Below are 19495 nucleotides of genomic sequence, written 5' to 3' on the forward strand. Positions count from 1 at the left end.
AACTTCGGCCTGCCGAATAGAGCGTCTTGATGGTTCGGTTTTATTTTTGTATATTTACTGGGATATATGTCTGCTTTTTTTTGTGTGAGTGTTGTTCTTTGTGTGTGCTGTGGTAAGCACACATAACGGTAATTTAATTAACATACACAAACACACACACACACAGAGCCAAGAAGGGAATGTAGAGCACAATAAATCCAAGGGACGGAACGGCCTAGCTGGCCGTTTGTGAGGGGGGGGGGGGGGGGGGAGGGGGAAACAGTTAGCTTGAGGCACTTACAAAACGTTTCGGCGATACGACTCTTCGTAATCGATATTCAGTTACGACAAATCGACTCTTCGTAATCGATATTCAGTCTGTCATCGAATAGGAAATGCGAATATTTGCGAATAACTTTAGTTAGCAAGCACTTGGTATTTTAATTATTTACATTAGTTTCGGTTGACCGATCCTATCCACGGCACAGACTTATGTTCAACATTTTATTTTCGTTTCTTAGAATCTGGCTTGAAGCTGTCGAACAGCGCTCGAGCCTGTTCTTTTATGATAACCACGCACAGCTGTTTATGTGCCGCCGGAAGTTGCACGCTTGAACCGTTAGACCGTCGACCGCTTCACTCTTTGCCGGGTCGACACAACCGTTAAGAGGCGCGTTCCGCAAGCGTATGGAATGAAAGCTAGAGGAGGACTCGACTAACGGTTCTGGGGACAGTGTTGCCGTGCTGCGAAAGTACAGGCAGCGTCTGCGCAGAGTGAGAGAGAGACAGAGAGAGAGAGAGAGCGACCTGCTGACTGACGGAACATCTGTGTTTTTGTTATTATGCGGGCAGCAGGCAGAAGAGAGGCAACGACAACGACTTCAATTCGATTGTGGTGAATGGAGCATACAGAATACAGTTGTTTCAATAAATACCTGTCGAATAATTGATGACCCACACAGAGCTGACGGTACTCTGATTGGAATTAACCGTACTGGTGGCCTGGTGGTTCACGGATAGCGTAAGGCTGCCACGGAAGACTGAAGCCCAGCCACTCACACTGGCACAAGTACGTATCGTATCCGTCGTATCCTTGCCCGGGACTGGTATAAGTACTGTGTGCCCCGACGAACTAATGTCAAGGTTTTTGGCTGCTGTTCAAAGTCCCCCCCCAGCACGGCACGTGGCACGGGCACGGGCACGGACAGGCGGTTGGGGATGGAGCGTATAGGCGATTATGCCACTACCAGGCCAATCCTGCCACTCTCTGTCTCTCGCTGTTCCGTGCATCTTTCTCTTCGCCGTACTGCTGCCTCGCATGAATGAGCAAAAAAGTCGCGACAAGCCCAGTTCCAAAGCCAATGTCAAGTGCAAGCGGAAGCCAGGGTAGAGGCAAAATCACTTTACATGCACCCCGACTACCCCCACTCCCGACAAAAGCCATCGCTGTGGGTACTATTGGGGCCAATGGCGATGGGCACTTACCCAAGTGACCCCCAAACCGGACGGCACACTCACGCAAATGGGCGTGCATCTGTGTATATTTTATAAGTCATCGATTGCACTCGTCCTTCACTGGCCCATTCCGCCACTAGCCCTAGACTCAATGAGTCGATGTGTGCTGTGCTGTGCCGAGGGATACTGACCCAGGCCAGACCCAGGTGCCGCAGGTCGGATGCGATTATACGCCAATTAAGCAAGTGGCAAAGGAAATATTGGTACACATACTACATACTTACCACTATGTATATCCGCAGACTATCAGTGGGCTAGTCCTTGCTCCCATTGCTCTCAGATTGATTCTTGGACAACCGGCAGACTAATTTCAAAGAGAATGCTTCAAAGGCAGCATACATGTCGGGTGCATGACGAGGAATATTGATGCTCGATGCGTGTTTCGCCGATAAGGATTGTTATCCCCAGTACTCAAAGAATATATTTGTATAATAGAGGTATTTAACAGCCAGATCAGTCTCTGTCTGTCCTTTCTTTTTTTTTAGATCTCTGAGTATTGAAACTCCCAGGATATAACACTGAAACACGTCCGGTTACCGGTACTTCAATTCTCTTTTAAGCAATCTTTACCTACTCGGGCCCGGTACAAACGCGCAGAAACTAAGTAATTTTCGGTCCGGTAACTATCTAGCCACAAATACTCAGTCTTTGGCGACGCACAACTTAGATCGAGACTTGAGACCCTTCTAGGTCGCAAGTTTGTAAAACTAACTGCATTGCTTGGGCATGATTCAGCCCATGGGTTGTATGGGTGTATGGGTTGGCACGATCTCGTGCTCTTGAGCAGAGCAGCCGATTTTCGAGACGAAAACAGGGTTATGCATGAATAAAATAGTCCACAAATGACAGCAATATTGAAACCTATACATGCAGAATGTGAGAATGCGTGTGCACCCACGCATGCTTTAATATATGTTTCCTTAAGGGAAACCGAAGACCCTGGGTCCTCTTGCAGAAAGTTCGTTTGCAACGTATTCGTTGTATGGTTAGTGTTTCGATTTCAAAAGATGTATATGGTTATGGGCCGTTCAAGGAAAAACGGCTATGGGAATATTGACAGCGCGTACTATCGTCCTTCTGCGCGTTTCGAAAGTAAGACCAAAACTATTTTACTCGAAAGTATTTATTTATGCTGAATACATACATATAGTATATGGAAAGTGCAGGCTGTAGCCTGTTCAAATCACCAACAAAATATGTACAAATGGAAAACGTAAGCAGAGACGTAAGGACAGACTGCACTAAACGCCGAATCAGTTTTGAAAAACAAAATCAAAACGAGGTGGAACGTTGTGAGTTGCTGCGGACACCGCAACTCTACAGTTATACCCGATACTAAGTCAGTATGGCTCTCCTCCGGCAGACGCCGCTAATATTAAACGACATGACAAAGAGTGCGTGCGAGAGAGACAGAAAATCAGTCTGAGCGTGACGTCGGGTGCTGCGTAGCCAGTGCAAATTGATTTGTTCCTTTTGGCTATAAAAATGATCTGATCTGATCCAGATTCAGCAATCTGATAGATATGGTCATTATCTATGATTCTCGAATGTGCAATATTGTGGATGCAACAGATTTTTTTCCTTTGGGTGGCCGGAAGGGGGTGGGGCGAAATTCTGAGATAAACGTTTTATAGTGAGATCTAACAGAAGTGCGGATACCAAATTTGGTTACTGTAGCCTTAATAGTCTCTGAGATTTGTGGATGCCCCAGATTTTCGTCCTTTGCGGGGGCGGAAGGGGGTGTGGCGAAATTTGGACACGAAACGGTCAAGGTCCGATATCACAGGAGTGTGGATACCAAATTTGGTTGCTCTGGCTCTTATAGGTTCTGAGATCCTTGAACTCATATTTTGCAATTGGCAAAGCCGACCATGAAACCTGTGTGTTAGAGAGAGACAGAGCGAGAAAGAATGAAATTGTTTTCTTGATTCTGGCTATAATAATTATACGATCTGGTTGAGATTTTACACTCTAGAACATATAGTCATCCTATACGATTCTGCGTTTTTGGTTTTATCGTATCTTTAAAAATGTAGATGCCACAGATTTTCGTCCTTTGTGGGGGCGGAAGTGGGCGGGGCGAAGTTTTGAAATATTTTTGTAGCAGTGACATATCACAGAAGTCTGGATCCAAAACATCGTTGCTCTAGATCTTATAGTCTTTGAGCACTAGGCGCTGAAGGGGACGGACGGACGGACGGACGGACGGACGGACGGACGGACGGACGGACAGACGGACAGACAGACAGGGCTCAATCGACTCGGCTATTGATGCTGATCAAGAATATATATACTTTATGGGGTCGGAAACGATTCCTTCTGGACGTTACACACATCCACTTTTACCACAAATCTAATATACCCCAATACTCATTTTGAGTATCGGGTATAACAAAATACCTTTGTGTGATACCAGTATTTTTGGATACAAACATAAAACGTACCTTAAGTTCTTTGCTCGATCGAAGTTTTGCTCTTTCAGTATTTATTCAATGTTTGTAATATTTCATCTAAGTTTAGAACTTAGTTATCGGGAACAACTAAATTAAATAAAATCATGAATATAGTTAAAAAAAAAAAAACCTTAGGCCGGCCTTATGGCAAGATACACGTTATCCGAAAAACGGAATTTCCTCGGGATGGGATTTGAGTCGTTTTACACGACTGTTAAATTGTATCTTAACATTGAGAAATGGGCGCTTAAATATGAGCTAATTATTCAGGCTAATTTCATCATCATGGGATAGGCCCGATGCAGATATAAATGTGGGAGTTACACTTTTAAACGAAGCTGAAATGCCACCATAAATAAATTAAATTACATTATACTTATGGACTATATGTAAATAAAAAAATATGATCCCGATTACGACCAGGTTTTGGGTACGCTGAACGATCCGAAGCGCTGATGAGCGTCCACGCCACGCACAGCGAAATAGTAGCGTTGGTTCTCTTGAAACTGGTTGAGCGTGACGGCCATGGGCAACAGCATGGCTTTGACATCGCCCACGTGCCTCCAGGAGTCGGTGCTGGGCTCTTGTAGTGTCTCCTGGTACGCAAAAATCTGATACGTTACGCATTCAGCATATTTACTACTCGCATCCTCCAGATTCCAGGAGATGACAATGCCTGTATCCATTAGGCTGATGCGTATGAGAGGCCGCGACGGCGGAAGTTTCCAGGCGGGATTGAAGGGCTGTGCAGGCGATGAAGGCAGCGGCGCTGGATGCGAGTACCTTAATCGAGTGGCGGAAGGCGGCGTATTCTCCGACCGTATCTGCATCGTCACGTTCGATCCAAGGGAATGGCGCTGACCTGGTGAAGACGTCAAAGCGAGTCAGCCAACGATCGTGGATTCAATTTAATGCACTCACCTCCACTATTATTGGTGACTATTTGTCTGGCATTGGCTCTCGGCATTTGCAGGGGCGACAATCTCACAGCATTTCCACTAGCAGGTGTACGACCTGATCCCGAGGCTCTTGTCTCAGACACTGTTGCCCCCAAAGAATTCCTCTTCACGGCCATGTTGGATGATTGCCGTGAATGTGCGTGGACCTCTGCAGCATTAGCTGAAGCCGCCATAGCTGCCGCAGCATCGTCTTCATCTGTGAGATCAATTACGGCCTTCTCCTTCGGCTTGGCCGGAGCCAGGTTGGGTTGGCCATAATTGACGGCACTGCCGCCTGGTCCTCCACTGCTGGTTGGGGAAATGGGTACCGAAACCATATTAGCTCCCTTAGGGCCTATTGAGCGCACTTTTGTTGCACATTTTGGCCCCTGCTTGCCCGGACTGGGACCAGGAACAGGGCGGGTTCTGCGAGGAATTAGAAGAGCATATATTACAGGAGCAAACTAGGTAATCGAATGACTTACGCTTGATATTGTTGCTTTTGGGTTGTATATGGACCTCTGTTCCGCATAGCAGCCGCCGATGCAGTGCTTCCTGTGTGCTTTGAGGCATGCATAGGCCTTTGAGGTCCAGGGGCAGAGGTCTGTAAGCCACTTATTGTGGCCTGGTTGTTCACCTGGGCTGCTGGCAATACGTTTCCTGGCACTGGTCGCTGTGGGGTAATCTTCTGCATGCATCCCCTGCGTACAGGAGTAGAGGCAGTCGAGGCAGGAGTCTGATTGTAGGAAACGGAGGAGCGTTGCGGTGGCAGTTGCTGCTGCTGGTTCTGCTTTTGATGATTTTGTTGTTGTTGTTGCTGTTGCTGCTGCGCATTGGAACTCGCGACCGAACTAGCTGCCCGCATCGACTGCAACGGCGGACGCATAGGAGCAGCAAGTGCCTGATCTACAGCACTGTGTGATGCACTCGGCTTCATGACCTTAAAAGGAATGCCTACTTGCAGTCCAACAGCTCGTGTAATTCTTACCGGTGCCGTGAAATGTGCATTCTTGGTCTCCAAATCCTTCAGCACCCGCTTGTGCACCGTGTCCAGGTCGAGGTACTGTTTGGATACTTCGGCTAGCCTGCGACGATAGATGGCAAGCGTCTTCTCATTCTTGTCCAGCTGGCAGCGGATTTCCGCGAACTCGCTTTTCACCATCATACCCTCAACGACCTTCTGGAGGACGAATTCTTCCAGATCATGGCGGGTCAAGTTGTCAAAGCTCTTGCGAAAGCTCTTAAGGAACTCAAGGCGCAGAGGTTTAACGTCTATTTTGTGCTCTGGCTCTGGTTTTAGCTGCAATTTAAGCTTCTTTTGTTCCTTTATATTTACTGGGTCTTCTTTCTTAACCAACTCGCAGTCCACCTTTTTGTCCTGTACATCCAAATCAATTTGAAGCGTGCCATCATTAGAGCTACTTGAATCGAAATCATCAGTCCTGCGCTTCTTACTGGGAATGCCTTCCTTTTCCGCGGGGCTGGCGTATAAGGAATCGTGGCTACGCTTGGTCACAGTGGAAATGGGTTCGGTCTCGCTGCCATCGGTGGACAGTCGAGACTGCTTTGGCTCCGCATCCACATCTGCATCAGCTTTCGTCTCTGACTCCACATCAGAATTGGATTTCTCCGCGGTGCTAGCCTCCACATTGTTCGGCTCAACTGGTTCGACAGCTTCAGCGGGACACAACAGATTGCTGCTCGAGTTGCTGTCCCCGTCTTCCGTGGCAGTGGTCTTTATGTTATTGTGTGGTTTCAGCTTCTGCTTCTCGAACTGATCGCATGCATTGTCGGAATTGTCCGCTTGAAGTTCTTTGCTTTCAGTGGACTCTATTGGTATGTCATCTGGAGTGGGGCAGGTGGACTCCTTTTCGCAACCCTGGGCTCCCTTATCTTGGGGTTTCTTTGGAGGTAGCTCCTCTTCTTCGTCCTCGGATACCAAAACGATGTCGTTTTCCATATTGTTAGTCACTTTTGATTTAATTTCCTTTCCCTCCGCAGGATCTTCTGGATCCTTGGGCTTTTCAATAGGTTCAAAGAAGATGACTTCGTCATCCGAGTCTGCATCTTTGAAAGCTTCTTTAGGGGATTTCTTTCCCGTGTACAATTCTAATTCCATGCCCTTCCCATATGACAATGTCTTGGGTGGGATCTCTAGTTCGCTATCTGTAACACCATTAGTCGTTGGCTCCTTTTTATTTTCACTACTTGTGTGTTCCTTTGCATTCTTTGCCACCTTTTCCGTCTTTTTGCCAGCATCTTTGAGGGTTTCTCCTGTTACTTCCACTGCGATCACATCAGTGGTACTCGTGTTATCCATTGTTTCCTCCGTCTGAGCTTTATCCTCTGGCTTCTGGGTATCTTCTGAAGCAGCTATCTTTTTATCTGCTTCGTCAGTGTCCATTGGCTCAAATGAGTTGGTATTTTCTAGGGTCTCCTTGGCCTTATCTTCAGTAATCTCATCTTCAACCTTTTTCTGATGTTCAGCTAGATCGGGAACAGTTTCTTTGTTATCTGTTAGGTCGTCCTCGCATACAATACACTCCTCCGAAGAATCTAGATCGATGACTGGTACAGTTAAGGGATCCTTACCAGGGGTCTTTTCTTTGAGAATTTCCTCATCTGAGGAAATGTCATCTAGAGCATAAGTGGGACTTTCACGATAAATGACTTTATACTCGGAAGCCTCAGCGGTTTTCTCGTCGGATGTCTGCGACTTCTTCAAGTCCTGGGAACTGGTGGCATCAAAATCATCTGAACTCGATATGTTATCCAGACCATCCAGAAAAATATCATCCGTGGACTGGCTTAGCTTTTTCTTGATCTCGGCTGCAGAACTATCTCCATTGGTTTTCTCCCTAGGTTTTTTCACATGTGATGCTTCTTCTTTAATTTCCTCCCCTGTCTCGGAATCTTCTTTGTTGTCTACCACTTTTTCCACATAGCTTTCAGCTTCAATATCCTCCTTTGCTGTCACAGTATATTCAATCTCTTTCGCACTGTCTTCAGCTTCAGTTTTCTCCGATTCGCGCGTCACGCTGCTTTCACCCGCTCCGGCTTTTTTGCCTTCTTCTTTTGTGTCAGCTGTGTTTTCCTTTTCGACCGCAGGGTTGCTTTTCTTTTCCTTATCGCAATCGTCTGCTGACTCTTTGACGAATGCCGCCTCGGGTTCTGGCGCAGCCACTGGGTTAGAAACTGAAGAATCCTTGGGACAATCCACAATTGAACTGATTTTATCCAGCAACTCGTCCAAGTCATTTCCAGCGTTTCGTTTTTCTTTCAGGCCATCTGTTGTCTTAAGACAGGCGATTGCTATTGTTTCGTCGCCATTAGTCAATTCATTGAATTCTTCGTCATCCCTGGACGATCGTCCCGATCGATTGCCGATTTCTGTAACAATTTATGGCATAAAAAAGATTCGTTTTTTTATTTTTATTTTATTTTCACTTACCACTGGGGCTGTTATTATCAATGAGTTCCTCGGCGATTCCTCCCATGATTGCGCCTTCTATTGATAGTTCTTCTAATTCCATGTTCTGGCTTACTTCCATCATTTTATTACGGTGTTTATTTTTTTATTTTTTGTAGTTGCAAAGCATTGAACTGTTAAACAATTTAAAAAAAGGAATGTCATTAACTGAGAACCGGATGAAATGGTTCCCCAAAGGAATGATTCCTCGTAAATTAATAACATTAAAGCATTAAAAGCTTTGAGGGAGAAGCTTGTGCGAGCTTTGACAACTTTCGGCTTGATTGGTGCAAAGGTCAAGAATTGGGTTTACAAAGCATGTCTCATGTCTTCCAAAGTTAGGCCTACTAACGTCCAAGGGACAAACCCTGGAACACCCATCCAGCCCGGGGAAGATCCACCATATTTCGGCGAGACAAGGCTGCTAAGGGATTTTTAATTATTGTTTTTTTATTTCCTAATAATAGATAGTAACACTATCTAAACCACTGATCCCAAAAATCCAAACTCCAAACCAGAAATATAACTCAAGACCACCAGCTTTCTGCTTGACGCTTTGCGCTATTTCGGTTTCGGTGTGTATCTATCAAACAAAACCATGTGTTGTTGTTGCTTTTTCCGAGCGGTCGGTCGTCGTTCGCTTGTCGGCGAACGCGAGCGCAACAACAACGAAGTGATTGCAGCAGAAAGAAACAAAGCAAAGCAAGGGAAACGGCGTGCAAAAAGAAGAGAAAGAAAGATAAATGAAGGAAACTGGAGGAAAGGCGAAACATGCACAATGTGTGGGGACGGGACGGGGGACGGGGGACGGGGGACGTAAAGGAAAACTTTTTCCGAGTCGTCGGTATAATACTAACAAAAGTGAGGTTATGTTATGTCAGAAAACTGTGCCTGCACATTATATATTTACATTTGTATCGAACTATTGTTTGAGGTGACTTACTTATTATAAGAAAACTTGGACGGCTTGAATTGTTTTGCTTGGTATTTTATTATTTGAGTTTAACTACACTTGAAGAAATCGAAATGACTTGGAGTTCTCGCCGAGTTCACGGCAGCACTGAAACACAGTGCCGTACCGAACATCAAACCAGCTGACGGCGAGCGCAAAGAGAGAACATGTAGTTTCGGCTGAAAGCGGCGAGAGAGGAAGAGAGCACGTACAGCAGTATGGTGGTCGGTGGTCTAGGGAAAGAGGGCGTGTCAAAGTGGGATGATAAGACACGATAGTAATTCTACAATGGAAATCACTTTCACATCCATCTTAAAGCCCTTACGCTTATTTCCAGCCGTACATAATGTACATATGTATGTCTATGTCTGTGCTGATTTTGTAGGGCAGCAAAGAAGTCTGGCCACAGTTGCACCTCAAAATGTCCTAGAGCAGCACCTCGCAAACGATGTTTTACGGGTTTCGCCATAGCAAGTTGGCAGTCTCGTTAATGACGTCGTTGTCCCACTGGATGGTCGTACGGGGTAAGGGTAAGGGGGTTTTTTAAATTGACCAGGGATCTTCGTTGGTTAACGAGTGAGCCCCGCACCGTTTTGATAACAGCGCAAAGAAAAAGCAAACGTAAAATAATGGCAAAGGTAGCGCCGCGTTTTTACAAACAGATGCGCTTGAGTGTGTGCGAGTGGGAGGGTAAAATGTGTGAATAATCTGCGAGAGCGGGACGACCGTATGATTTGGTGATTGAAATGTAAGGGGGGAGCGTAAATTAAATAAATATATTTAGTATTTCTTTTAGTTCCGAATTCAAAGATTTTTAAACACTAAATACCAATTACCGGGGCAAAAATTAAAAAGTATACAAACATACATACATAGCTTTGTTTGTAAAACTAGCCGTCATAATAGAAAAGTGGGAGGGGTGGGGTGGGGTTGGGTTGGGTTGGTGTTATGAAAATAATGTCTGCCGAATACAAAATTTAACGTTAAGACTTGGAATCTAGGGTTTTTAATGCAGTTAGGACCATGTCAGGATACCGGTTTAGAATAGAGTTGAAGAGTGAGCGAGATGGAATGAGAGCGAGAGAGTATGGTGAAGAGAGTACGAGAGAATAAGAGAATACATATATACATATATGCAGCTATATGTATGTATGTATGCATGTACATACATATAATTGAATAAAGTTCGCGTAGCGCCGAACACAAAACGACAAAATTGTTGTTGGAACGAACCGAAAGATACAGCAGCAGAGTGGAAAAGCAACAGCCCGACCAACGAAAAAACAAATTGTGGCGAGGATAGCCATATTTTCTTGTGGAATCTTGTAACTCTAACTCTATGGTCCTACCAGGGGAGTTGGATGCGTATGATCCCATTCCTATTCCCTAACAATATGAGAGTATCCCGTTCTCCTCGAATAGTATTTGATTTACTCATAAGTGTTTGCACAAGCAAACAGATACTAACATAGATAAATGTATCTTTGCATCTTTGCATATAACGAAAAAAGCCAAACTGGACAATTGGCTTTAAAAATCGGAATTTCATCTATGGCTCGGTCTGGACCCGCTTGGGCGTTATGTTCATTATATCTGTTTCGCTCACACTCACGATTACGCCCGCTTAAGCAATTGTGTGTGTGTGAGCTCGTGTGTATATCAGAATGTCTGTGTGTGTGTGTGTGTGCAATTTTGCAACGCGTTCACATTCTTTTTAGGTTACGTATCGATTTTGGTACAAAGTGAGGTTAGGTTGAAAAATATCTACGTTCCCGAAAATTCTAGAGATCTGAGGACATGCATGTAATCTTCATAGCATTCTTTATAAGGATCTAAGATAACATTGCCAAAGCGCGAAAAATAAAACTCAACCAAACTAGCTTCAGCCAAAAGTAAAAGCAAAAGGGGCACATTTTGATTCATCTATTAAACATATTAATGTTTGCATGGTTGCCAGGTCTGCAACTCTGGTTGTGATATATTAAATAGAATGGAAAATCATATACGTTTATATGTAAATATATAATTGTGACCATATTGTGGAGCAGGGTTGTCACCTGCAATAGGTCAGACAGCTCAACAGATATATATGTGCTTAATGGCTATTGTTCAGCTGTTGGGAACAGGTGCTTATGCCAAGGGCACATGTCGATTTTTCAACATAATCGTTCGAAAAGATAGATCTGATTTGATACTATATACATATCAATATATCCAAAACGAAACTGCCTGACAACTCTGAAACACACAAACAAATGATTTGGGAATGGTGACGACAAACGAAACCAATCCAAATAGGATCACACAAAGTGTAATTCCAATAAACCAGCGAATTAGTAGCTTATATTCTAGAGCCAATACTGGTACACAAGTTAAAACAACTTTAAAATATAATAGTCTCAAGAAAAGTGAGCACTTACCTTCTTAGACCCGATAAACGTGTTTATTAACTGGATTATAGTTGTTATAAGGCAAATTTTACGATGACCCAAGCTTTCTCAGGTTGATATTCAATATTTTAAGTCTCGTTAACAGTTTTTTTTTAACAGATTTGTTTACAAATCCGCAAGCAGAATCCGCGTCCCGATAGCCGATGCCGCTTCTCGCTGGAACAGTGACCAAAGAGGAGGAAAAGAACCAGTTCAATAATTAGTAGATCAAAAGTACTTTCACCTTATCCCAAACAAAACATCTGTTCGCTTCTAGGGGTGGAAAAGTACCAACAAAAGGAACCATTTTTACTAAGCGCAGTAATAGACAATGCAAGAAACTCAATTCTGATCAATCAGTGAGGAAAGTACGACGAACATGTTTTTTTTTTTGGAGCTATGAATGTTGACTTTATAATCGCCAATTACACTTGAAATATAATAACAATAATAAAACGAATCAGTATTTAAAATTGATAGTTCACTCGGCTCGCGTAGACACCAACCACTGCTGCCACCCCTGAAGCTATGGTATGAAACAAGTTCCGGTTCGTTCGCATGAAAACATAAACATCTGTTTGTAGGTTATTTTGTTTTATAATAAATGCCAATCAAATCCCAGAAATATCAATTAAAATGAGTAATCTCATAAACTTTGCCCTAAGAAAGGGTGCTAGTTTTTTGACACGACACAGCCTGCCATGTTTTCGACTAACAGTTCCGTATGTGGTTAACAAAACGCCGGTTTCTGGCGCAATTAAAAACTATTCCACTCGAGCTGCGCCGTTTGATGTGAGCACAAGCGTACCAAAGGACTTAATCCTCTTTAAATATGAGAATCCAAAGTTCTACAAGATGCTGAACTTTTTCGGAATCTGCCAATTTGTGTTCTGGACCTATCTTTCCCATTTTGCGTTTACAACGCTGAAGGATGCGCCAGTGGTGGAGAAGCCAGGAGAGGAGCTGAAGTGGTTTCAGCGCATAAATCTTGGCGAAAATAAGTACAGGAATGGCATCACTGCTTGCTGCTTTTTGATTGGTTCGTATTTGAAACAGATAGTGTGGTTCGAAGCAAATTTTGTCTTTATAAATATATAGGATACGGAATTCTGTTTGCTGTTTGGATGTTTACACTTCGTTCCGTGCGCTTTCTCATCCTGCGCAAGGGCGGTCAGAGTATCTCCTTTGTTACCTATGGACCCTTTAACCGGAACCGTATCATGACTGTCCCACTTAAATGCATCTCAGCGCAAGAGTCCCGTGAAATGGCCAGGGTACAACTGCCAATCAAGGTGAAGGACAGGACTCTTTACTACGTGCTGGATATGCGTGGAGAATTTCGTAATCCCCAACTGTTTGACTACACGGCGGGGTTAAAGCGACGTATTTAAAAGCGATTTGTTTAGTTCATTGAAAATTTTGTAACTTATTATTTGTAAATACACATGTACCCTAATTAAAATTCAACTCTGCTCTGTCTTAGTACACGGGCTCAGGCTTCTGTGTGAGCAGCAGACTAAAGCGCTTCTTGATGGTAATGCGCTGGCGGGAGTACTTATCTTCCGGAGAGAAACGGGCTGGATGGGCCGACAAGGTCGGACGACCATCTTCGGTGCGTTTCTGCAATATCAACGAAAAATATAAGTTTAACATACTAGAAAAGCTGGAGAACTTTTCATTTACCTTCAAAGTGTAGACGCGGTTGCCGCTTTCGTTGATGGTGTACATGAGATACATTTTGGTGAGAAAATTCAATAAATTTCGCAGTAAATAAAAAAAACACGTGTGGCGTGCCTTGCAGTGTGTTTATCGGACCTATCGTTAAAATATCGATCCACAGAAATATACCAAAATATACCGTCTTATTTTAAAAATATACCGTAAATATACTTTCTATATACCGTTGAAAATGAAATTTAATAGATTGATGAAACAAACAGCAAGAAATATCGAACAGTAGAAACCAGAGTACCAGAAACGGTCACCCTGGTGCGTTGCTTTCAATGAGAACAGTGTGACCGAAAATTTGTCGATCGGTCTCACGGTCTCACGCTCAGAAATATACCGTCCCATTTTCAAAATATATCATAAATATACCGATGAAAATAGAAAATAAGCCCGCTTAAACTCCCTTTATTTAAACAAGATAAAAACTTGAGTTAAATCGCGAAAAAAAATACCAATAATAATACACGTGTGGCGTGCCTTGCAGTGTGTTTATCGGACTTATCGTTAAAATATCGACCCACAGAAATATACCAAAATATACCGTCTCATTTTAAAAATATACCGTAAATATACTTTCTATATACCGTTGAAAATGAAATTTAATAGATTGATGAAACAAACAGCAAGAAATACCGAAAAGTAGAAACCAGAGTACCAGAAACGGTCACCCTGGTGCGTTGCTTTCAATGAGAACAGTGTGACCGAAAATTTGTCGATCGGTCTCACGGTCTCACGCTCAGAAATATACCGTCCCATTTTAAAAATATATCGTAAATATACCGGTGAAAATAGAAAATAAGCCCGCTTAAACTCCCTTTATTTAAACAAGATAAAAACTTGAGTTAAATCGCGAAAAAATACCAATAATAATACCAAAAGTGACGCCAAAACGCGCACGGAACAAAACAATCGCAATGAAATTGCGTATCGATGATAACTATCGTTTTCCAAATCTGGCTTAAAATGGCGCAAATTGTTTGTAAAAAATGTCGAGTAAATTAGACAAGTTACAAAAGCAAGTGATACGGGAGCAACAAAAGCGAATCAAACCAGGTGAATGCCAGAAATATGTGCGTATGGTTATAGACGCGGGTTTCTTGGACATTCCGGTTGGACAGGAGCTTTTGCAGCAAATAAACTCCGCCGATCTGAAGTATGAAATTCGCAGGTTGCCCATCAAAAACTGCATCATCTGGGAGCGCAGTATTGGCCAGCACACAATAGTTTCAGGAAGTAGCGGTTCTGGCCTGGACGAAGCCTGGAAAATGGAGAACCACGTCCTCCACTGGATAACCGAAGCAAATTTGCATCACTCTCAGAAGGATCAAAGAGCCTGCTTGGGCCACAAGTTGCAGGTTGCATTTCCCGACTGCCAATATACGGTGACGTTGCCGAAACTGCGCCACAGTAAGCACAGGTCGGGTAGTCAGGATCCGAGTGGATTGATCGAGCTCCAACTGCTGCAGCAACTTCACGTTGAGCAGCTGGCAAGTCCTGAGAGCCAAGAGCTGTTGTGCCTGCTCCGACGCTATACAAAGGCAATTTCTGAAGCCCCGTTTAAAAAGCAACGCGATGAATCTTTGGGGTTCTTCAAGAAGTACTTGGCCAACGACAAGAAGCAGTGCGTCCGCGTCGAGCAGGGCAATGGCTATGGACGTCTATGGCAGCAGCATCTAAATCGGTTGCCGCTGGTCACGCTCGAGGTGGCCGAATCCATCATATCTCAATATCCCTGTCCCAAGAAACTGTTGGACCACTTTTCCAATGATCCTACGGCTGTGCAGTCCCTAGCTGATTTAAAGATCAAGCGCTGTAATGGACCACAGCCCCTTCACACCGAACGACGCATAGGGAACGTACTCAGCAACAAACTTTACACTTTGTACAATTCAAGGGATCCCAATACTCTGATTTAGTTTTAGAATCTTCTCGTGTATTCGGCTGGTATCGTATGTACAATTAGAGTAAATATTACAAGTAAGAGCTAAATATTTTACATTATTCCTCTGGTCGTATATAGTATATGTATATTTAAAAATCACAATATTCTTATAAGCATATCTATGAATTTTTATATTTGTTGTCGAGCATCTTTCAAGATGTTCTGCGAAAAACGAATAAAAAAAGTATAATAATGATTACAAAAAAAAAAAAACAAGCGACGAACGTTCTATAATGAAATTTCAGACCATAATCTAGAGCGTGGCCAAGATTCGGGTGAAGCCCAGGCACGCCGAGACTATGGTCTGTCCAAGACCCCAGACCATTGCATAAATAGGCGACATGGGCAGGCTGGAAGCGCGATGCACAAATGCAATCACCGCACTGCTAATGATCCCACTAGAAGCCGGGGACAAGAATCCCATGACCAGAATTAGTATGGAGAAGAATCGACCGAATTTATGCTTTCGAAGCGTGACAAACGCCACGAGGGCGGCACAGGTGTGGATAAAAATGGATGAGAAGAGGGCCCACAGAAATAAGTGGTACCACATTTCGCGAAATGTGTTTAGTCGAGCCTGTGAGCGGAGTCCCATGACATCGGCGATGGTGTCCAGCTCATCGGTGTCATATGCTTCGGAAAACATGGCGATGCGCAATTTTGACCTTAAGTTTTGGAAGAATATCGGGCTTGCTACTAATTACGTTGCTAATTATTGCTTTTCCGTTCCTCTGAGTTGGTCATTTGTGTGCTCTGCTGATTGATTTCTCCTCCGACACGGTCCGAGGGGGATTGTTCATGTCAATGGTGCTATCAAGTGACGTTCGTAGACCAGGTGGATCATGCTTTAGTTCTGTTGACCTTTTGGCAGACTCGTACGATACTCACGCCCACACATGTGGCCACCTCACCCTCATTAGCTTGATTGTTGCTGTTGGCCGGAATGCACTTTCTGTGTTACTTGATTACATTAACATTTTTGCTGTTTCCTTTTTGTAAAGTTTTCTTTTGTTTGATTTTTTATTTGCGTAGCAATCGATTTGGCATTCAATACGCCCATTCAATAAGCGACTTGCTTGCGGCAGTGAATCTTTAAGTCATAATTTTTGGCCAGCCCTTTAGGATGGGGGCATGTGTGCCGTTCAATATTGTCCAAATAAAACACTGATTCTATTTTAATTATTATTTAATTTCGTGTTTTCCTTTTAGCAACTGGAGTGGAACACCGTGGAAATGGGCCAGTTCTTGAGTAGTCAGCTGTGGTCCATAAGTGAACCAGCTCCGATAAATGAGCATAGTCGCACAACATGGCACAGAATAAATTATAAATTATGTGGGCAGGGCTAAGATTTAAGTATTTAAAATAAGCCAGTCAAGTCGGAAATTGATTCATTAATCGGATAAAATTATGTGGGCAGGGTTGATGGTTCTATCAAGCTAGTAATATTCCACGGAATATCAAAAACGAGGAATATGTAAAATAGAACTTGATTTCGTTAGTATATTAACGGTATATTTTTAAAATGAGCCAGTATATTTTGGTATAATTCTGAGGGTCATACTGTAGAAACTGGTTCTCGCCGCGCTCCCATGGTATTTTTGTCAATTTCATCAATCTATTAATTTAATTTTCAATGTTATATAGAAATCCAATAAATGCAAGTATTTCGAATAGACCAATCATGTATAGAATTGATTCATCAATCGTACAAAATTGAGTGGGCATGGCTAAATGTTCTATATAGATAGTATTATTCAACGGAATATCAAAAATGAGGAATATGTATAATAGACCTTAAATTCTTCAGTAGGGCAGGGTTGATGGTTCTATCAAGCTAGTAATATTCCACGGAATATCAAAAACGAGGAATATGTAAAATAGAACTTGATTTCGTTAGTATATTAACGGTATATTTTTGAAATGAGCCAGTATATTTTGGTATAATTCTGACTGTCGTATACCGATAAACATAAACATAACATACCCATAAACAAAAAATTTTGTGTAAACTAAAAAAAAAACAAGCGGAAGTTGAAGGAACTCTTTTGACTCTTATAATTTGTTAAATTTTTGTTCAGAGTATGGGATGCTAACAGGCCTTTGCCAGAGGTGTAAGTAACTCTCCTGCTATGACACATTTCTGAACCGCAGACATATGTAAGTACGTACATATGTCGTGTTTATACTTATGTATCTTACGCACTTATGTATGTACGGACAGATATGCATACATATGTGTGCGTGAATCTGCAAGGCATTGTGCGGTGACTCCAACGATCGGAGAGAATCAGTTATAGGGTCCACATGCATATGTACACTTATGTGACAGCGTCGCGAACAGATTGATTAATTGCCCTTCATTGCAGACTGTTGCAGAAGTATATTCAGCCCAACCACACCAACAACGCATTTAATCAATGTTCTCCAACGGATTGCCGTGCAATCTGTCGTTTCCGAGCTGTCTTAGTGTTCCAAAAGACGAGATTGGTAATGAAGAGCTCTTGCCATCCAATATGGGGACTAGAGAGCCTGTCATCCTCAACGTCTACGATATGGTGAGTGGTTCTCTGGTACTCCAAGAATATCCAATTTGATTTTGGATTTGGGGTATTTTCAGTACTGGATCAATGAATACACAACGTCAATTGGTCTCGGCGTATTCCATTCCGGTGTAGAAGCATTCGGGACTGAATTCGCCTACGGTGGACATCCATTTCCCTTTACAGGGGTATTTGAAATATCTCCGCGAGATCACGATGAACTGGGGGACCAGTTTCAGTTTCGGCAAAGCATTCAAATAGGCTGCACCGACTTCACGTACGAGGAAGTGCGTCGGATTGTTGAGGAATTGGGCAATCAATTTCGCGGCGATCGTTACCACCTTATGAACAATAATTGCAATCACTTTTCTGGCTCTTTGACACAGGTATGATGTCACCCTAATTAGGTGCTACAATTCCAATATAACTTACGATTTGGTTTCAGATACTCTGCGGCCAAGAAATACCTAGCTGGGTCAATCGTTTAGCGCATTTCAGCTCCTGTGTGCCATTTCTACAAAGGTGTTTGCCCAAGTAAGCGGCCTTCATACCTCATTGTCCATTTGTACTGTACGCCATTGTATTGCTTCTGATTTCAGAGAGTGGCTGACACCGAATGCCTTGCAGCAGAGCATAACCACAATCCAAGAGCGCGAAGACTCTGACAATAGTCCTCTTTGAGACATTACCTGATCGAAAATACGAAAATCACTTGCGAACACCCCCCCAAGCGATCATACAAAGTTCACTCCCAATTGCAGTCCGAAGACCAACATTGTTAAGTTAAATTGTGCGAAATGACGGGTTACTCAAATTTACATAGGCATATATACATACATTCATTTCCAAGCCAACAAACGCCCCAAATCCAAACAAGAAAGAAACAAAAACAACTATTATTAATAGAATTAATTAGGCGAGATAGACATATACATCTACATACTTACGTACATGCATAGATACATAGATACATATACATGCGAAGTGACTAAATTATTGGCTATTGTAATTTGTATTTGTAATACGACTATTCAGAATTAAGATTAATTATTAAGTGGCCGGTTAAATCTAAGTAGCAGGCGAAGTCAGCAGCAGCAATAGCAGCAGCAGTGTCATTTATAGAATTTTAAATTAACAACTGAAAGAAACATCGAGAAATCATTATTAGGCACTCGCTAAATTGTACTAACAAGAAAAAACCACAACAGACATACATATTCATATATGTGGGTAAATGATATCAAATGTTGCCCAATTTACTGGTTTACGGAGGGGGGAATTTTATTTTTTGAATTCCCCGACCGACCATTGGAACTCGATTATGGAAATAGTTTTCTGTTTAAATTCGTTGTAGCATTATACAGAGCGCTCTCATAAGCAGCCGCATGTCTATCAAAACACCAAAATGATCTGTTATCAATAAATAATATAAATATATGTACTTGACATTCTGATATTTACACATGCATAAATACTATTATTAAACATTTTTAAAGAAAAATATATTTTGATCGAAAACATTTTTTTTGGATTTCATTCAGCTGTTTAG

The 19495-nt window shown here is 42.7% G+C and overlaps 7 protein-coding genes across 8 annotated transcripts in view; 3 read left to right on the forward strand and 4 right to left on the reverse strand.

Moving 5' to 3' along the window:
* LOC108159716 (la-related protein Larp4B) overlaps positions 1–619 on the reverse strand; it is a 50187-nt gene extending 49568 nt beyond the window's left edge. The window contains exon 1 of the mRNA XM_033390701.1: positions 281–619. The gene's annotated coding sequence lies outside the window, so the exon portion shown is untranslated. The remainder of the gene's footprint in view (positions 1–280) is intronic.
* Positions 620–3944: 3325 nt separating this feature from the next.
* Positions 3945–11924, reverse strand: LOC108159665 (activating transcription factor 7-interacting protein 1). Of its 2 annotated transcripts, none has more exons than XM_017293144.2 (5): positions 11727–11924; positions 8337–8488; positions 5371–8275; positions 4869–5311; positions 3945–4809 (listed from the first exon to the last, which is right to left on the reverse strand). In XM_017293144.2, the coding sequence occupies exons 2-5, from the start codon at positions 8437–8439 to the stop codon at positions 4361–4363; spliced, it is 3900 nt and encodes a 1299-aa protein (XP_017148633.1). In that variant the 5' UTR covers positions 8440–8488; positions 11727–11924; the 3' UTR covers positions 3945–4360. The 2 variants fall into 2 exon arrangements, with proteins under 2 accessions (XP_017148633.1, XP_017148634.1); XM_017293145.2 differs by lacking the exon at positions 11727–11924 and adding an exon at positions 9298–9530.
* Positions 11925–12089: 165 nt separating this feature from the next.
* On the forward strand, positions 12090–13202 carry LOC108159666 (transmembrane protein 223). The gene is made up of 2 exons (XM_017293146.2): positions 12090–12774; positions 12834–13202. Exons 1-2 carry the CDS (start codon positions 12372–12374, stop codon positions 13124–13126), a joined length of 696 nt encoding a protein of 231 aa, XP_017148635.1. The 5' UTR covers positions 12090–12371; the 3' UTR covers positions 13127–13202.
* Positions 13137–13561, reverse strand: LOC108159667 (H/ACA ribonucleoprotein complex subunit 3). The gene is made up of 2 exons (XM_017293147.2): positions 13419–13561; positions 13137–13355 (listed from the first exon to the last, which is right to left on the reverse strand). Exons 1-2 carry the CDS (start codon positions 13470–13472, stop codon positions 13215–13217), a joined length of 195 nt encoding a protein of 64 aa, XP_017148636.1. The 5' UTR covers positions 13473–13561; the 3' UTR covers positions 13137–13214.
* Positions 13562–14391: 830 nt separating this feature from the next.
* Positions 14392–15395, forward strand: LOC108160245 (crossover junction endonuclease EME1). Its single transcript, XM_017294105.2, has one exon. The coding sequence runs from the start codon at positions 14450–14452 to the stop codon at positions 15377–15379; it is 930 nt and encodes a 309-aa protein (XP_017149594.1). The 5' UTR covers positions 14392–14449; the 3' UTR covers positions 15380–15395.
* LOC108160246 (transmembrane protein 170A) lies at positions 15375–16655 on the reverse strand. Its single transcript, XM_017294106.2, has one exon. The coding sequence runs from the start codon at positions 16049–16051 to the stop codon at positions 15659–15661; it is 393 nt and encodes a 130-aa protein (XP_017149595.2). The 5' UTR covers positions 16052–16655; the 3' UTR covers positions 15375–15658.
* Positions 16656–17361: 706 nt separating this feature from the next.
* On the forward strand, positions 17362–19383 carry LOC117187997 (deubiquitinase DESI2). Its single transcript, XM_033391085.1, has 5 exons — positions 17362–17517; positions 17773–17961; positions 18024–18332; positions 18392–18480; positions 18546–19383. The coding sequence occupies exons 2-5, from the start codon at positions 17824–17826 to the stop codon at positions 18625–18627; spliced, it is 618 nt and encodes a 205-aa protein (XP_033246976.1). The 5' UTR covers positions 17362–17517; positions 17773–17823; the 3' UTR covers positions 18628–19383.
* Positions 19384–19495: the final 112 nt, after the last annotated feature.

The sequence above is a fragment of the Drosophila miranda genome, chromosome 3 (genome assembly GCF_003369915.1).
Source record: "Drosophila miranda strain MSH22 chromosome 3, D.miranda_PacBio2.1, whole genome shotgun sequence".
NCBI classification, from domain to species: Eukaryota; Metazoa; Arthropoda; class Insecta; order Diptera; family Drosophilidae; genus Drosophila; species Drosophila miranda.

Bases quoted from the DNA above. Each gene is read 5' to 3' on its own strand.
- LOC108159665 (XM_017293144.2), bottom strand. From the start codon at position 8,439: ATGATGGAAGTAAGCCAGAACATGGAATTAGAAGAACTATCAATAGAA. The intron at 8,276-8,336 runs GTAAGTGAAAAT...AAATTGTTACAG, and splicing joins TGATAATAACAGCCCCAGTG to AAATCGGCAATCGATCGGGA. The intron at 5,312-5,370 runs GTAAGTCATTCG...AATTCCTCGCAG, and splicing joins CAAAAGCAACAATATCAAGC to AACCCGCCCTGTTCCTGGTC.
- LOC108159666 (XM_017293146.2), top strand. From the start codon at position 12,372: ATGAGTAATCTCATAAACTTTGCCCTAAGAAAGGGTGCTAGTTTTTTG. The intron at 12,775-12,833 runs GTTCGTATTTGA...ATAAATATATAG, and splicing joins TGCTTGCTGCTTTTTGATTG to GATACGGAATTCTGTTTGCT.
- LOC108159667 (XM_017293147.2), bottom strand. From the start codon at position 13,472: ATGTATCTCATGTACACCATCAACGAAAGCGGCAACCGCGTCTACACT. The intron at 13,356-13,418 runs GTAAATGAAAAG...TTGATATTGCAG, and splicing joins ACCGCGTCTACACTTTGAAG to AAACGCACCGAAGATGGTCG.
- LOC108160245 (XM_017294105.2), top strand. From the start codon at position 14,450: ATGTCGAGTAAATTAGACAAGTTACAAAAGCAAGTGATACGGGAGCAA.
- LOC108160246 (XM_017294106.2), bottom strand. From the start codon at position 16,051: ATGTTTTCCGAAGCATATGACACCGATGAGCTGGACACCATCGCCGAT.
- LOC117187997 (XM_033391085.1), top strand. From the start codon at position 17,824: ATGTTCTCCAACGGATTGCCGTGCAATCTGTCGTTTCCGAGCTGTCTT. The intron at 18,333-18,391 runs GTATGATGTCAC...ATTTGGTTTCAG, and splicing joins TTTCTGGCTCTTTGACACAG to ATACTCTGCGGCCAAGAAAT. The intron at 18,481-18,545 runs GTAAGCGGCCTT...TTCTGATTTCAG, and splicing joins CTACAAAGGTGTTTGCCCAA to AGAGTGGCTGACACCGAATG.